The sequence below is a fragment of the Trichoderma aggressivum genome, assembly GCF_033847375.1.
Source record: "Trichoderma aggressivum f. europaeum strain CBS 100526 chromosome Unknown scaffold_005, whole genome shotgun sequence".
Lineage (NCBI taxonomy): Eukaryota > Fungi > Ascomycota > Sordariomycetes > Hypocreales > Hypocreaceae > Trichoderma > Trichoderma aggressivum.
The window spans coordinates 485,911-502,643 of record NW_026946371.1 but is presented as its reverse complement, the minus strand read 5'-3'; the positions used below and the strand labels follow the sequence as shown (position 1 = coordinate 502,643).

Below are 16,733 nucleotides of genomic sequence, written 5' to 3'. Positions count from 1 at the left end.
TAATGAGAACAAACAGAAATATATAAAGAGATGCACATTGTCTAGAGTCTCTAATCGGTCTGATGTTAACCGGATTCGACACCGTCGAGATGCCCAATCCAGACCGCCGGATAATGTGAGCGCTCCATCTCCTGCAGGTCAGCGGCTGGCACGTGCGACCATCAACTCCAACAAGTGGCTCGCAGATCGTTGGCGCTTCCGAAATACCGAACACTTACAGCAGTCGAGGGGGATTTTTGTCAAGGCTCGGCGAGGAGACGTGCGATTTCGAAGCAGAAACAGGTGCTGACGAGGCTGCTGATTTCATCGATAAACGCCTAGAAGCATTCCAGCTAACGTGCTTCGAGAATAGGTGGCTGCAGCTGAAATAAACCCATCCGTTGCTGTTCCTGTATCGTCACCGTCAATCTACAATTTACCCGTGCTGGTTCGGGCGTGTTCCTGCATGCGATGAAGCTCAAGCACAGCCACGTGGTCGCGGTGCCGTTGCAGGCCCTCGGAGTTATATCTTCGGACGTGTCCCAGGAAGTCCTCCAAGGTAACATCAAACCCAGCCAGGCCTCACTCACTGTCCGTTCAGTCCATCGCCATCATGCTGACTCGCGCCATGGCAGCGGGCGTCTTGGCCCAGGGCTTCGCTGTTGCCGGATCCCATCTGTCGCCTATCGACACTTTCTATCCCTCGGGGCTCAATGACACGTCCTACATCACCAACAGCGCGCTGGGGACGTATGGAGGCATCTACAGCGCTCCCGCCAACAGGGCCTCGCAGGGCTCTCCGTTTGGCGTCTACGACTACTGCTCCATGCCTCACCCGCGTGTCAACGAGTATGAGCTGCCCAATGACCGTCACGCCAAGCTGGTGTATCTGGAGTATCTCCAGCGACACCAGAGGCGCACCATGTACAACCTGGCCCCAGGTGGAGAGGTAAGAGATGATGTGTGCTGTGCTGTAGTTGAACTGCGGTGATGTCGGCCTGCTAACACACACAACTACCTCGTGATAGAATCAACCATTTGACTGCTCCAGCTTTGAAGCCTTCCTATATGGCGGCCAAGTACGCGGCACCACTGGCATGCAGGTCTTTGCCGACGTCTACACGGACCCGAGCAACCCGTTTGTGGACGCTCTGCCGTACATCAACTCGACCTGCTTCTTCCCTCAGCTGACCACTGGCGGGTTTCTTGATGGCATCCAGCACGGCAAGGACCTCTGGGCTCTGTATGGCGGGAAGCTTGGCCTGATCCCATCCAGTCCCAACGACAAAGTCTGGCTGCGATCCAGCTCTGCGGCTCTCACTCAGCAGAGCGCTGGAGGCGTCCTGCGCGGTCTCTGGCCGCACTACTCTGGCGCAGTGCCTCTTCACCAGCAGCCCGGTCCCGACACCGTCAACAACGGCTACGGCTGCAATGCTAGAAACTCCATTCTGTCGTCCATTCAGTCCACTGCCGAATGGAACCAGCATCTCAGCGTGACAGCTGACCTTAGGCGGTCGCTGGGAGACATCCTCGGTGCCACCAGTAGTGCGTGGCAGAACACCTTTGACCACTTCTCCGATAACTTCCAGGCTCGCCTCTGCAACGGATACGAGCTTCCCTGCAGCTTCACCGACTCCTCCAAGTGCGTGTCCAAGATCCAGGCCGAGGAAGTCTTCCGTGCTGGCGACTGGGAGTGGAACTACTACTGGCGCGACAACCCTCAGGCAGTCAAGTACATCCAGGCCACCGAAGGTCTCTTCATTCGTGAGATTGTCAACCGCCTCGAGGCCGTCTTGGGCAAGAAGCAAAAGTACCTCTACGCACACACTTTCATCCACGACGGCGATATTGGTCCCGTCTTGGGTGCTCTGGGAATCAACCAGCTGAGATGGCCTGCCATGGGCTCCAACGTTGCCATCGAGGTTTGGGAGACGACTGAAGAGTCCAAGAAGGCTTATTACGCTCGCGTTCTTTACTCTGGCCACACGCTGCAGAGCATTCACGGCAGCCTCGATTGGATCCCGCTGACCCAGCTGATTGACATTCTTCAGGTGTATGTGCCGGAGGACATTATCGCTCTTTGCAACTCGTAGAGGAATAGACGCTGTCTTACTTAGCTGCTTCAATAATATATATCAATAAACAGGCTAATATTTCCATTACCTTTGATTCCTACATTCACCGACATTAGTCGACAAAAATCCCCAGCGGAATACTTGCAGACACGGTGTAAATGCCAATCCCAATCTCATGCATCATCTTGAGATTGCCGACAATACTAAACAGCATGTAACCCTCCACCTGCGTCAGTCCCTTTTCTTCTTCCAGCCACCTCATCATTTCCCTCACGGCCTGCTTAACAACCGTGTCGCGATCGGTGCCCGTCATGAGTGCACCGTGTTCTCCCTTGCTGGCAACGCTCACCATCTGTTTCACCCTCTCAGGATCTGTCTCATAGTGAGGGCCAGCCAGCTTCCCTTTGCCCTTGACAACACTCAATCGCATTCGTGAGCGCATAGTCGTCTCCAACGCTGTGCAGCATATTTCGCCATCTCCTTGGCAGAAATGCCCATCCCCAACAGCGAATAAGGCTCCAGGAACGTTGACAGGGAGAAACAACGTTGAACCCTGGCCCAGGTAGCGGCAGTCAAAGTTTCCGCCAATGTCGTTGCGCGGATACAGAGCAGACTGCTCGCCTTCAGCTGGGGCCACGCCCATGGTGCCGTAAAATGGTTGGCATGGGATATGAATGCCAGGCTTGAATACTGCGTAATCTTGGCTTTCGGGAAGATCAAAGGTCATGATATGCGGTCCAGGTATTTCGTCCTGCAACAGACCCATTCCGGGGATGACAGCAGTCCATCCCCAACTGCCAGTCTGCAATTCGAGAATCTCAACTTTGAGAATGTCGCCGGGCTCGGCGCCATTTACGTATACTGGGCCATTCACATAGAGCTGTCCTATGAGCTTCTCCATGTCTTTTGGGGATTGTATATCCATTGCAACGGCATCGGCTGTGGTTGAGTCTCTGGTGAGGTTCACGAATCCAGCATGGGTATTATCAAAGCTCACTTCAGCACCTGAATCGACTGTGAAGGATGGCTTGTGTTCCTTTGAAAAGGTATAGAAGGTATTGTCTGTCTCATGGTGTACATGATGGATTGTTCTGGCGAGAGGTTTCCAGGTCATAGTAGCCAATTCAGTGTTGTTGGAGGGGCTTCAATGTGTAAGCGTCGCCGATTGGTATAGCAAATGTTTAGATCTCCAGCCTGTCTTTATACCTTCGAACCGGCTTCCGTCTAATCCGACCATATGTCACTTTAGTATTCTGTCATTCTTGCTTGGCCTCTATTCCAATACTCGTATATCGTTTCTTAGTGCTGACAGGGGAATAAGTATTCGAACCCTGTGGAGGTGGAGGTGTAAGCAGAGAGTTTTGTAAGAAATTGGTCAGGAATGTTCAGTCACCATGAAGCAAGTGATTGATCACATACGTAGGGTATCTTTCCATGATTCCATGTATAGCAGTTCACGGATATCATCAATTGTACGTGGGGTTTATGAGGTGAGAAGGGGACTTACACGCCAGGGAGCTTCTCTGAATCGAACTTTGGCATAGTATTCTGATTCTGATTGCACATAAACATGATATCTACAGAACATTAGATATGGCGTCAATTAAAGCCGTATTGTAAAATGAAGGAGAGGTAACAACACGGTGAGACCCAACTCTTTCGCGCTACATGATGGCGCCTAATTGATGCCCATCGCCAAGTCAGCTGACTGTGAGCCAAATGCGAGCGTAATTGAATCGAAATGGCACGTCTAGCAATTAATTGTATTATTTTGTTATCATGACGGAAACAAATCAATTCATTTATCCATGCATAACTAACATATTCTCTCCGCATTTGCGTTACAGTCTTGGAAAAACCCAGTGGGAAAACCACAACCAAGAGATAAAATCATGAAGCAATCAAAACCCAAGTCCAATAATTCAGAAGATGACGGATTGGATGACATTACAACTCAAGTTATTGTAAACATAGCGTAAATGTTGCGATGGGAAAACGGACTGCACCTGTCACGGCATCACAATGAGCTCTTTTGCAAATCTCTCAGGCTCTTCTTCAAGCCCTGTACCTGCAAAGCCAGCTTCTCCCGTCTGGCGATCTGTTTCTCAGACTCGGAGCCGATTCGGAGCAAGTCTTCTTCGGATAGCTGAGAAACAGAATTTGGACTGAAAGCATTTGGCAAGGGTGCTATAACGTGGCGCTCAATGACTTGCCTCGCGACGTTATCAACAAAAGTCTTCATTGAAACCTAGGAGACACCCATGTCAGCATCTTATATAAATGGTTAAACCCAGAATTGAGGCGTGGTGGGCCCTTACCTTGTAGTATGCGTCCAACTCCGTGATCGCCTCGTGGCATGCCTGCTCATCCATATCCACGGTAATGCGAGACCCAACTGCAGCGATGAACTTTTGGATGTCCACTTGGACGTTACTAATATGTAACTTTCCGTGAACATCTCTCTCAGCAGAAACGGCGTTTTCCACCGCTTTCTTCTGCGCATCTAGTCGAGATTTTTGGACATTGTCCGTATAATAGTGATTATACGTCAATGGACTGCGTCGTTCGTCTTCGACCAGCTTTTCCAGCTCACCGAGTGCATTCTTCTCGGTCTCTTCAAGCCATTGTTGAAGTATTGAGTGGATTTGAGCTCGCATACTCTCCTCGGGGATGAGTCTTTCGACAGCCAGCTGAATCCACTCCGACACTATCTTGAGAATAGTATCGATGTGGGACTCTGCAATAGTAGGCCAGCGACGCGATTGTTCGTGAAACAGTTCGGCCAAGAGTGCTGAGTTGTAGTTCCCAGGTAACTCTTTTCCTTTTGTGCGTGCATATGCCTGTGACGAGCATTAGAAAGGTGCCCCTTTCATTTATGTTAGGGTATATACTAACCTCCTTCACCCATCGCATCATTTCCGCTTTGTTTACAATAAGTTGAGTCGTAATGTCATCCAATTTGTCATCTTCCGAGTCGTCAGACTCTGGCGCTGTATTGTCATGATTGAGTTCAATTTTTATTTTCCGTCTCTGTCCGGACTCTCGCATGTAGGCTGCGAACTTGGTGTTTGACTTCTGCACGCGTGCTCGTAGTCTCGATGTATCGCTCTCTGAAAAGAACTTGATATCGATACTGTGGTAGTTTCCGTCAAGCGCAGCCTGTAAGAGCTCATAGAATCTCATGCCAAGGGCTGTTAGGAAAGTCCTAATGAGATCTGTTGTAGGCCTAGCCTCTCCAAGAGATCTAAGCTCAGCATCTCTCTCAATCAGCAGCTTCTTAATCTCTTCTCTCACTTTAGGCAACTCTCTCTCTATATGAGTATCGAGCAGGTCTTGGAGGAAAACTCGGAGCTTTTCTGCGCCTATTCGATTCATATCGAGATCTTGGCTAGCCCAAGCGGGACCAGAGAAGAACCGCCGTTCTAGGTTTGAGCGTGCAGCCATAGTGACACATTCTTTGAGCTCAGCAGGACTGGGGTTCTTTAGGAGAAAGAATCCCAGTTTGAGCTTGATACTGTCTTTGTTTTTTGCCACGAGTGCAATTTTGGCTTCGCTGCCACTATTTATCAAATCAGGCTTCGTGATGATTCCCACTGTCCTTTGGCCAAGGGGATCATGAGTTCTCGCCAACTTAATAATAGGTTGATTCGCCATATCGTTGCTTGCCTGCAAAACAGCCAGAATTATCGTTCGCGAGCTCTGAAGATATGATGTTACCATACTGTGTACAGCTTCGACATCCTCATCAGTTTGCTCTTCGTTGGCAACAGATATAAGCCCTGGCAAATCCACCACGCTGAGGTGTAATCCAATTGGACCGGCAACCTCTATTCGTAGAACATCAACAGAAAAGGCACTGGCGTTTTCGTTGTCGCAACATCCACGAATATTCATCAATCGTGACACCTCTTCGATAACACTAGGCAACTCCGACATGTCCTTCAATTGTTTGCGATACGCAGAGAGGGTCTGTTGAACTTCTGCAGGCCGCGAGATGTGCGGCCTGATGCTAGCAGTAATCGTAACCGACTCGCATTCTGTATGCCGAAGATTGATCTCACTGGGGAACCTAGTACAGAGTCCTTCCTGTCGAGGGAAAGGTATTCCCGTAACGCCCTCCAAAACTGAGCTTTTACCAGTTGACTGGTCTCCACAAACGACCAATGCTGGTAATGAGATCAGGTCACCCACACCATGCGCTCTGATCTTCTCGACCTGGTTGAGTCGTTGACTAGATTTGGAAGTCCGGAGGTGACTGAACTTCCCATCTGGAGGCTCTCCATCGCTTTGTGCGGTCATAGTATTGGAAGTAATAAAATTTTGAGATTGCTGATTTGCTTCAAGTCTTCAATGCATCCCTTACTGAGTAGATTCAATGCGAGGATAAACGATATTTATGACAGACGAGATTATGAAGCATAGTTGGAATGCATTAATAGAGCTCACCGTTTTGAGACATCATCTCATTGCCCAACCAACACCGGTAGATGTTTCAGTGCTAAAATGAGACGCAAACGGACGTCTTTCTAACATTCCATAGATGTCTCAACGTTTTCGTCGGATTGAATTGTGCCCAACTGCCAACCACTCTGTCCGCAAACGCCCGTGATTGTAGTTTACGCATTTAGAATCCAAGATCGTGGCTACGCGTGGCGAATGAGAAGAGAATTTACAAAGCCTAAGCACACGAAGATTCGACATTTCACAATGTAAGCGAAAAAGGGTGTCAGGTAAGATTCGTTCATCTATCAACAATGTTTCACCCTTTCCCATCAGTCAGATTCGTCGTCAATCTCCATCTTATATCTTTCATTCAGCTTATCTGCCCCAGCCAGCCTGATTGTTGGTAGGGTCAACTGCGGTACCACGTCTTCCCCATCCTGCCTGGTTGTTGGTAGGGTCAACTGCAGTTCCTCTTTTGCCCCAGCCAGCTTGATTGTTCGTAGGATCTACTGCAGTATCGCGTTTGCCCCAACCAGCCTCGTTATCAGCGAGATCCACAGATGTATCACCTCGTCTTCCCCAGCCTGCCTGGTTGTTCGTAGGGTCAACTGCGGTGCCTCGTCTGCCCCAACCAGCTTCGTTATCAGCAAGGTCGACACTGGTATCGCTGCGTCTTCCCCATCCGGCTTGATTGTTCGTAGGATCAACAGCAGTACCACGCTGTTCGACTGGAGCAGCGTCGACAGCGCCCAGAAGGACCAGGCCCAAAGAGAGAAATTGGGAGATCCTCATGTTGTAAAAAGAATCAAGTAATACAAGGTGTAAATTTACTTTTCGTGTAGAAAACTTATAGGTGAAATGTCTAAGGTTGAATCCGAGTTTTGAGGAAACACGAATAGTTATATCAAATTCTAGCTGCCTCTCCTTTAATACCTGTGTACGCGGACTTATTTGCCCCTCGTTTATCTTTTACTTAGTACAAGCGCGAGTGTGAATGCGAGCCCACCGTATATCTCATGACATCTCTTTACGGACAGTGTGCGTCGATTCCTATTTGGTAAGAGTGTCTATTTCAGTATCATACATTGACCAATACTGGCTCACAAATGGAAATTCTTTCTGGACCAAGCAGGTGTATTGTTATGATACGTTGCATCGTTCCCACACCGACCTCTTCCCCCGCATGAAAACTTGGTTCTCCTCCATCATTTTCTTAACCTCTTTAGACAAATGATTGCCAAAATGTATAAAAAGACATGCATTTGAGTTCAGCGTACGGGTTTTCCGGGAGAAATGATATCGTATCCCAAAAGTAACCTTGCATGATTAGCGCCCGCCTCGAATCCTTCGCTTGGATGAGAATGGGGGCTAGTTCAACTTCTCCGCATCACTAAATGTTGGCAAGACTCAATTATGCAAGTACAAGGATGATCAGAATTTTGTCTATCAAGCAAACCATGACAACGATTCTCATACCAAGAATTTGGTACCATGCTTCCAATCCAATGTAACCTAGACCCCTGGCATCGGCTATCTTTGGTTGTCTATCCTGAAAACGGCTGTGTCATTCTAGTCATGAGAACATGACCAGCTGCTACTTTTTGTTTCCCTAAGGGCCAGTGAATGAAGTTTACAGACGGTGGACTTCAAGTGTTTCCTGCCTATTCACTCCTCATTCAGTCACTAAGTGATATTACGCACAGGACACACGATCAACATGGCGTTCAAGAGCTCTGAAGAGTTTCACGACGAGGAACATTTACTATGTGATGATGAGAATGACAGAGGCCACAATGAGCGACTTTCAAAAAACGTGCCCCGGGCGAAACTACTCCCATATTCCGCTGCGTTCAACGTTGTGCTACTCTTGGCACTACTATCAACATGGGCAATCTCATATCGAAAGTTTGCACAGCCAAGAATATTAAATGCAGTTTACTGTCAGTAACTCTTTCCGATGTAATAATTGGCAGATAGGGATTCTGATTTTTCCAATAGCTCCAGCTGAATCTGCAATCGAGTACAAGACAGTTGTCTTCACAGGGGGTCTACATGGTGATAGATCTGCCTACCAGGGATACTCTGAGGAAGTCAACGAGAGGTGGAATAGACTTTTCAATGGTAAGCGAGCTTTATGATGAAGCAATCTGGACGAGAGGATTTTGTTAACCCATTGCGACGTGAAGAGATTGGCATCTCCCAGATTCCAGCGGCCATGGCAGCTCGACTCCCCAATGCCACAACACCAACCGCCCACGACCCGAAGCAATACATGGTTGAACTGGACGTCTTCCACCAACTCCACTGCCTGAATTTCATGCGCAAGATTGTCTATCCGGATGTTTTCAAAATTGATCTAACGCCTGGCTCAGAAGAGGGCGAGGACAATATCTATCACCTGGAACACTGCTACGACCAGCTCAGGCAGTCCATTCAGTGCGCATCAGACATAGGCACTATCTACTGGGAGTGGAGTGAACCAAAGCAAAAGATGTTTGGTAATCTACGAACGACGCATACATGCAAGAATTTTGAGAAAATAAGAGAATGGGCCGCTCAGCATAAATTGGACGAGACTTTTGACCAATTTCATAAGGTTGAGGGGGCCCCAATTCGGCAGTCAAATTAGACGTATGACTAGGGTCACACTGCAGGGTCGTTTTCGCAGTTGCTGCAAGTAGATGCACGATAAAAGAATAAATTACAGATCTATTCTTGTGTCATAACGAACGGCTTTACAAAATGTAACACTATAAGCATAACCTTTTCCCCACCAATGTGCTTCAACTTCGATACCACCAAGTGGCAATATTGCAAGAGATCAATGGGCAAACCTTTATTCTAACTCTACGTCACTTCAGTGACCTTGGGATACCATATCCCATCCCATAGCTCCATGGGGAAGGTATGAAGAGACTCTCATATTGTTGCATCATGTTCAATGTGATCTACACTCTTCTAACTTCCTTTTAACCGACTAAACAAATACTTGGCAGCACAGGATTGGATCTGCAAACCCAGCTTGGTCGAAACAACGCAATTTGAGTCGCGTGAACAGGTTTTCGGACGTGTAACGTAGCCCATCCGCGTCTATAGCTTCCCCAAAAGTACCTGTATATATGGCAACGATTGCTAAGCTTAAGAGATAACATCCTTAGCGTAATGTTATACGCATGCATGTAGCTAGTCTTTGCCCTATACCCTTGTCAGAACGCAAATCCGTCTAGCCTTACGGCAATTCAGCTTTCACCTACCGGAAAAGGAATGAATCTCGGGTATCTCAACGGTCCCGAACTGTCCGTCTGTTGAAGGATTCAACCCCACACAATGATATGCGAATACACAGGTGGACTTGATTCATGTAGCTAAGAGTCGACATTTCTGGTTGAAGCATATTCCAAACTCATTATCTTGGCGAGCTTGCGTGACAAAGAGCCGACGCCTTTATGTCTCAGCGTAGGACCGAAGTTCTATGAGAAATCTAGGGTTATAATCCATTTTCATCATTCATTTCCTCACTCACACATTCATTTACCGTTGCAACGACTTTGTCATGATGGATCGATTTCGCAAGAGCGTTCTGTTCATCAAGCCAAAGGCATCCAAGCAAGAATATGCTCAAATTGAAGGCAATGACAGTGAAGAAGCTTTGTTATATCAAGCTACTTCAGCTGCACGGCCACGTTGGCGCCTGATTCATTTCATCTCATCATTTTTACTCGGCGCATTGACTGTAGTGCTGGCACTTAGTCTATGGCAAATAATCATCGCCAACAACCACAGCACAAGGACAAATCGACCTTTTCCCGAAATCCGCAAAGGCACTGATGAAAAAACTGGCCTCCCATTAAGTTGGTCTCACGGCGACTGTGGCAACTCTCCTACCGACGCGCAAGCCCTCGGCTGCCGATACAGCATTGTCTTGCACTCCTGGCTTCCCCAGGATTGCCTTACGGATGATGACATAGAGGATGAAAAGCTCATGTATGATGGTCGGAGCTGGCCATATGAGATCAACGGCAGAAACCTCACCATGGATGAGCTTCACCTTGGTGACTATGGTCACTTTACTACGACATTCGATTGGCATGTTGTCCATTGCATGTACGTGTGGAAAAGAATTCACAGGGCAGCGATAGATGCGAGCCGAAAGATTGACTCGTATACGGCAAATTTCCACCATACAAATCACTGTGTAAAGATGATTGGGGGTCATCCGGGTGGCATGAAGGACTCTGGAACCAAGATTTTTGTCAAATATCCCATCTGTGCTTAATAACATACGCATGTCATATGACCCAAGAAGATGTTGCCCGATAATGCAAACCTGTATCATGTATGACTTTTACTCTAACTGGAAATTGAGCGTTGTATCCGACAAGCTGGATACATGCATGTCAACCTACTACTGCAGATCCCCCTCCTTTGTTAACTCGCCTCCACAGGATGTAAACCAAGATCTTATTTGCAGAATCCCACTAGGCTAATCCTGACCAATATGCCTCGCTTGGCCTAGTCATGAATCATGCATTGCTCCCTGGCACGTTGCATTCGGAAGGCTGGTGGAGTGTGGTATCACTCAGTGTCGACCCCAATCTCCACCCTTCTTGGAACCTGTTGGATGCTATCTGATCACGCTTCTCCTCAGATTAAGATATTTTCATGAATTCTCGGGAGAACTAGAAATGTGAGGTAATTGATGAGAAAAAACAACATGTTTACGTCCAAGGCATCAGACGCTGAATACAAACGACTTACCGATGGAGATGGCCCAGATGCCGGAGAAAATGTGCAATCGCAGACAAGCAAACGCCTAAGTCTTCTAGAACGGTCATTCAGAAGATTCAGTGCCATACACGCCTCCATAATTCTCCTGGAAGTGATCCTATGCGCTCTCCTTGTCTCAGGGTTCATGGTGTTGAATCAGACGAGGCGGGCCGTAGGGTCAAAAGTTTCGCTCGATGGCTTGTCACAGCTTGGATCATATAATACTTCTATGAAATTTCAGGATGGCTCTAAACACATGGCTGATTCGCGTGATGCTGATCAATATTGGACAGACCTTCTTGATAGTGGAGGCGTGATATCTTTAAATACAGAATGGGCTCGGAAACAAGGATTGAGGCCATCAGCGCAATCGCCAACAGATCCTTCCCAGAGTATTTATCAAGTGGACGTATTCCATGCCCTTCACTGTTTGGTATGTCTTTATTTCTCACAAAATTCTTTTATGTAGTCTGATCTAACTGAATATCATAGAACGCAATCCGCCAAAACCTCATGTCCGAGACACCTCCACCATGGGACGAGACGCATATGCTCCACTGCCTTGACTACGTTCGCTCTCAACTACTTTGCCATCCAGACTTGACACTGGTCACAACGAACGATTTGGAGGAATTTGTTCTCGACGAAGTACATACATGTCGCGACTATAATGCGATGGCCGACTGGGTATATAGGCATCGTTGGGTTGAATTTCCGGAATGGCTGAAGACAAAAAACAATGGCCACGAGGCGACTCACAATCACACGATGGCTGAGCCCTTAGGCCACGATCATTCATGATTACAATTAGTAGCATAGATCTGATTTACTATGACCATTGAACGTGGGCTCAACATAATACATAACTGTCATTGTCCGCACAAAACACCGCCCATTGTTACTTGCATGGCTAAAGATCTTACACAATAATCTGTGCGGGCATCTTTCCAGGGTATGGAATCAAATCAAATAATGCATAACGGCGGTCAGCAATTCAACCATCCCGAGTAAACTTCTCCATCTGGCAGTAATCGTATGAAGAATGTGCCCAGACATACACGGCCTACGGTCCAAGGCCGAAACCCCGCAAGTCCGCAAATTTGATTGAAACACCGCGAGTGCCGCGAAACACCGCATTGTTACTTCACGATGATGCATCTTTGTGGATAATTTGAACGTCTTAATAGAGGAGAAGCATCACTGATAGCAGGTGTGAGATGTACTCAGCAACTAATTTAAACCTTGTAGTGAAATTAAGCTTAATTTTGAATAAGACATCGAATATTATACCTGATTAACTTGCTGCATAATTCCTGATCCGTGTAAATAACCCAAAGATTCCACCTTCACATTCATTGACTTTGTAACCGCATCCGATCATTGCCGCGACAAACGACGACGCCTAGTAGCACAATCTACTCCATCACGAGCAGAATCTCTTGCTTCTCCAAAAGTGAGAGGTACGTGGCTATAAAAGCTGTTAGTGAGAGCAAGATGTCTTTTAATCTTCAGTCAGCCACCTACAAGTGCAAAGCCATCGATTTCCGACGAGCTTCATGCTTTTTCTCAAAATCTCAACTTTCTCTCGATCCTCCCTTGTCTGAGACTTATGTGCTATCCTCAAGTGCATTGAGGCCACCTTGTATAACAAATGAACAAGAAAAGGGCTGGCAATATCACAGAGCTGTTCTGAATCCCCATGGATCAAGGTCAAAGCCATCTCTAATGTTGCTTGTGAAATGATGGTACTCTCGGTAGAGAGCTTTTTACCAGAGTCACTTATACACATACCCTTGCTAAACGACGAGTAGTCGAGAGCGAGAATACCACTAACACCACATTAGTCAAACATGCATTGGTAAAGCAGGTTGAGTATCGCCCTACGAGTAACAGACCGCTGATTGGCTACAGTATTCCAATCGCCTAATGGATGCCTCGATATTGGAGACATTGACTAACGCAAATATTGTGCGTCGTAATTGGGCAGTCTCGTTGGACTGCTCAGCGACGTGATGTAGAACCTGGCTGAGAAGATGCGCGGCTTGTGCAAACCTCGCAAACAGCCCCAGGTGGTAGCTATTGGCTGTTGCTAAAGTATAAATACGATCAGGGTTGAGTATCTGCGGAATAAGGTCAGAAGTTCCTCTGTAAGGTGATGTGGAATGATGTTCGCAGTTTACTCACTCCGGATTCCCACACTTCATCATCTACAGGCAAGTAACTCTCTAAGCCCGCATCTATGGTAATCAGATGCCGTTTAGGATCACTCAAGTTGAGATACCTAAAAATGGCATCAATATCGTGCTGTTTTCGTAACAGATGTAGCAATTCCAGGAATCGGACAGGCGCCGCAACTCTTACACGTCCATGTCACATACCTATCAAGAACCAAAATCGCCCACCACATTCGGCGGCGTTCTTCTTCTTCGATCCACTGACCCTGCGCAGGGCTTGATGAAAGAATAGACTTTTCGATACCCAGGGCCGTTGCGTACCGAGCACAGGATCCTACTGAGAGATAAGCCGCCGGGTATATGCCATGTCCCAGCTCGTAGAGTGCGATGAGAATAGAAGCCTGGAGAACTAGGGTTGACAACACCCCTGAAGCCTCAATCTTAAACTGAAATAGTTTCACCGTCTCGTACAATGGCGTGTTCCAAGTTTTGACCCGTGTGTAGCTTAGCTTCATAGACAGCACGAGCAGGAACAGCTCAGCTCTCTTATAGGTCAACCGATTGAGCAGGTTCGCACAAAAGTGAGGTTTCGATATAATCGGCATCCACATGTGAACCGATTTAAAGAACTTGGCAGAGGTAGCCTGAATATCCAACACGCTGCCGACCAGCTCGGCTATGTCATCTGTTACCACCACATCCGCGTTTACCACTTTCAGCTGCGCCTTGGAAAAGACCTCGGGATCTAGAAAACTCTCGGCGATGAAGCTGGAGCTGGCAGAAGGAAACGATAGCTGGCGCACGTCTTGCTTTTTCTCAGGCAGAACAGCGGAAGGCGGGTCAACGATGGATTTTGCCACTGGCACAATCGCCTTTATGCGGTTCTTCAACTTCTCTCTTTTCCGACGGCCTGGGTAGTTACAGGGAGTATTCTTTCTAAAATGGTGTTACTAAACACTGATTTACTGCATCCTCGCATCATTCACCGCAACGGAGTTAAAGGGCAGACTCACTGAACGCAGAGTGTGCATCTCGGGTACATTTTATCGCAGCGGCGTTTCGATTGGCGGCATGCCGAACAAGACCACCTCAAGGCCAAAACCCCGAGAGTGGTTTGGCTGGCCATGGCTCGAGGCCGCGGTGACGGGCTTTCGTTGGACGTGGACATTGTGCATGTGTGAGTTTGTAAGGTGAGCGGACTTATAATCAGCGGCGTGGGGACATGCGGGCTTATAAGATGAACTGCGTGGAAGATTCACTGGGGCAATGATTACTATTCAACCGAGTTTCCACAAAGAACATTCGTCACGCCGTCGCTTTCTATTGGTACGAGCGTTGACACGACTAGTGGACAATTACTAACATGAGCGAGTAAAGAAGACATATTAGGTTGGTATATTCAATCTTGTAGCAAGGCTATTAACACAATGTCGAAATTCCGAATACCCCCATCTCCCCAAAGGGTCAGCGGCATTAGTAGTGGCTGCTCATTTCGCTGATTTGCTCTCCAGCACCTGGTCTCTTCTTCATCTTAATCATAATCTCAGACGCCCTGGGAATCAAGCTGTTGTGGACCTTCCATTCCTTCTTGGGGTCTTCCAATTCAAAGTCGAAAAGAGTAATCAGCGTTGCCACCGTCTTGCTAACCTCCATCTTTCCAAGATTCATGCCGATGCACTTTCGCGAGCCAGCGCCGAAAGACAAGTCCACATTGTTCAATTGCTGGATGCGGTTCTTGTATTCCTCGTCCGCCTCATTATCGGCTTGCAACCAGCGCTCGGGCCGGAACTCTTCAGCGTCAGCACCCCAGACCTCCTTGTTTCTGTGAATCACGTAGGCATTGAATCCAAGAGCGGTACCGGCCGGCACGACGGAGCCATCAGGAAGCGCCAAACCGCCAGGTGGAACGTAACGCTCCTGGGCGAAGCAGTTACCGGGCATGTATCGGAAACACTCTCGGGAGACAGCCTCCAGGTACGGAAGCTGTCGGGACTCGGCATAAGGAACTGGCACCTGCGAAAACTTGGCATTGACAATCTCGTCTCTCAGACGACGGAAGACGGCGGGGTGTTTCAGCGAGAGGTAAAAGATGGAGCGCAAGCTCGCCGCAGTGGTGTCGGCACCGGCGGCAACATTGACGAGCATGTAGGAGAGGATACGGTAGATGTCGACAACTTCGGGGTTCTGCTGCTGGGCCTCAAGGTAGCGGTCCAAGAAGTCGGGCTTGGATTGATCGTGGCCGTCTTCGCCCTTCATGCGCGCCATCAGATGTCCAAGGCAAATTCCAGTGACGGTTCCAAACGATGGCGGGCCAAATCGCATAATCGGGTTCTTGTCGAGAAACTTGTCGAAAACAGGGTTCATGCCGACCGTGACGAGATAGTCGTAGGCTCTATCGGAGACGTTGAGGGTGCCATCGAAATCATGTCCCTTCTCGAGATATCCGACCGCTTCACTCCATGTAGTCTTGGCGACCGCATCCATCCCAACTAGACAAGTCAGCTTGATTCGAATAACATCGCATAGGTAGCATCTTACAGAATAGCATCCATTCAGCAAAGTCGAACGTTTTTCCAAACGCCTCGTCGCCAGCGAACCGTTGATCAAGCGCTCGGCACAGTGTAGAGATGACAGAATCAACGTGTGGCTCCATTGGCGCAACACCAGGAGCAGACCAGTATTTTGCAATTGGCTTCTTGATCCGAGCATGCTCTTCGGGGTTACATTCTGAAAAGATGTTGTAGTAGAGCTTGCCTTCAACCATTGCTCCACTGACACCGTGCCAATCAGTCTGTGATGGGACAACCAAACGTCAACCCATGTCCACTCTAGTAACATGCAATGCCGAGACTCACCTTTCTCCAAACTCCCTGAAAGTCAAAGCACGTCTTAATCAATGAGGGGTAGTCGACGTCGATGTAGTTGGGGCCCATGCGAACAACCGGGCCGTACTTGTCGTGGAGTTTCTTGGTCAAGAGGTGCATATTTCCTCGATAGGCATAATACATTCGGTAGAAGTTGGTATAGGCTTCATTTCGCACAGCGTGTTATCAATGTGGCTCTCTTTCAGCTCGAGATACTCTCATCTTCACTTACATGCTAAGAATGGCCCGGGATACTTTTTCAATGGTGAGATTAGATACGAGACAAAGCTCCAGAAGACATAAGTCGCGGCTGGAAGAAGCATGAAGAGCACCGCTGGCCGCACCAACATGGCCGGGCCATTGTGCAGGAGCCCAGCACCTCGGGCTGAGTTAGGAACAGAGTTATTGTCCATGATGGTTAGCTTCCACAA

General features: G+C 48.0%; 6 protein-coding genes across 6 annotated transcripts; 2 read left to right on the top strand and 4 right to left on the bottom strand.

Moving 5' to 3' along the window:
* Positions 1–592: 592 nt before the first annotated feature.
* Triagg1_2064 (uncharacterized protein) lies at positions 593–2,072 on the top strand (the record flags this gene model as incomplete). The annotated part of the gene is made up of 2 exons (XM_062896204.1): positions 593–928; positions 1,008–2,072. The coding sequence occupies 2 exons, from the start codon at positions 593–595 to the stop codon at positions 2,070–2,072; spliced, it is 1,401 nt and encodes a 466-aa protein (XP_062758920.1).
* A 94-nt stretch (positions 2,073–2,166) lies between these two features.
* On the bottom strand, positions 2,167–6,353 carry Triagg1_2063 (uncharacterized protein; the record flags this gene model as incomplete). The annotated part of the gene is made up of 6 exons (XM_062896203.1): positions 2,167–3,196; positions 3,562–3,631; positions 4,006–4,060; positions 4,123–4,302; positions 4,373–4,894; positions 4,950–6,353. 6 exons carry the CDS (start codon positions 6,351–6,353, stop codon positions 2,167–2,169), a joined length of 3,261 nt encoding a protein of 1,086 aa, XP_062758919.1.
* Positions 6,354–6,872: 519 nt separating this feature from the next.
* Positions 6,873–7,289, bottom strand: Triagg1_2062 (uncharacterized protein; the record flags this gene model as incomplete). Its single annotated transcript, XM_062896202.1, has 1 exon — positions 6,873–7,289. One exon carries the CDS (start codon positions 7,287–7,289, stop codon positions 6,873–6,875), a length of 417 nt encoding a protein of 138 aa, XP_062758918.1.
* Positions 7,290–8,214: 925 nt separating this feature from the next.
* Triagg1_2061 (uncharacterized protein) lies at positions 8,215–9,126 on the top strand (the record flags this gene model as incomplete). Its single annotated transcript, XM_062896201.1, has 3 exons — positions 8,215–8,437; positions 8,496–8,618; positions 8,684–9,126. 3 exons carry the CDS (start codon positions 8,215–8,217, stop codon positions 9,124–9,126), a joined length of 789 nt encoding a protein of 262 aa, XP_062758917.1.
* A 3,553-nt stretch (positions 9,127–12,679) lies between these two features.
* On the bottom strand, positions 12,680–14,613 carry Triagg1_2060 (transcriptional regulator family: Fungal Specific TF; the record flags this gene model as incomplete). Its single annotated transcript, XM_062896200.1, has 6 exons — positions 12,680–12,732; positions 13,056–13,093; positions 13,224–13,384; positions 13,449–13,545; positions 13,643–14,374; positions 14,519–14,613. 6 exons carry the CDS (start codon positions 14,611–14,613, stop codon positions 12,680–12,682), a joined length of 1,176 nt encoding a protein of 391 aa, XP_062758916.1.
* Positions 14,614–14,911: 298 nt separating this feature from the next.
* Triagg1_2059 (uncharacterized protein) lies at positions 14,912–16,715 on the bottom strand (the record flags this gene model as incomplete). Its single annotated transcript, XM_062896198.1, has 4 exons — positions 14,912–15,927; positions 15,977–16,229; positions 16,294–16,466; positions 16,535–16,715. The coding sequence occupies 4 exons, from the start codon at positions 16,713–16,715 to the stop codon at positions 14,912–14,914; spliced, it is 1,623 nt and encodes a 540-aa protein (XP_062758915.1).
* Positions 16,716–16,733: the final 18 nt, after the last annotated feature.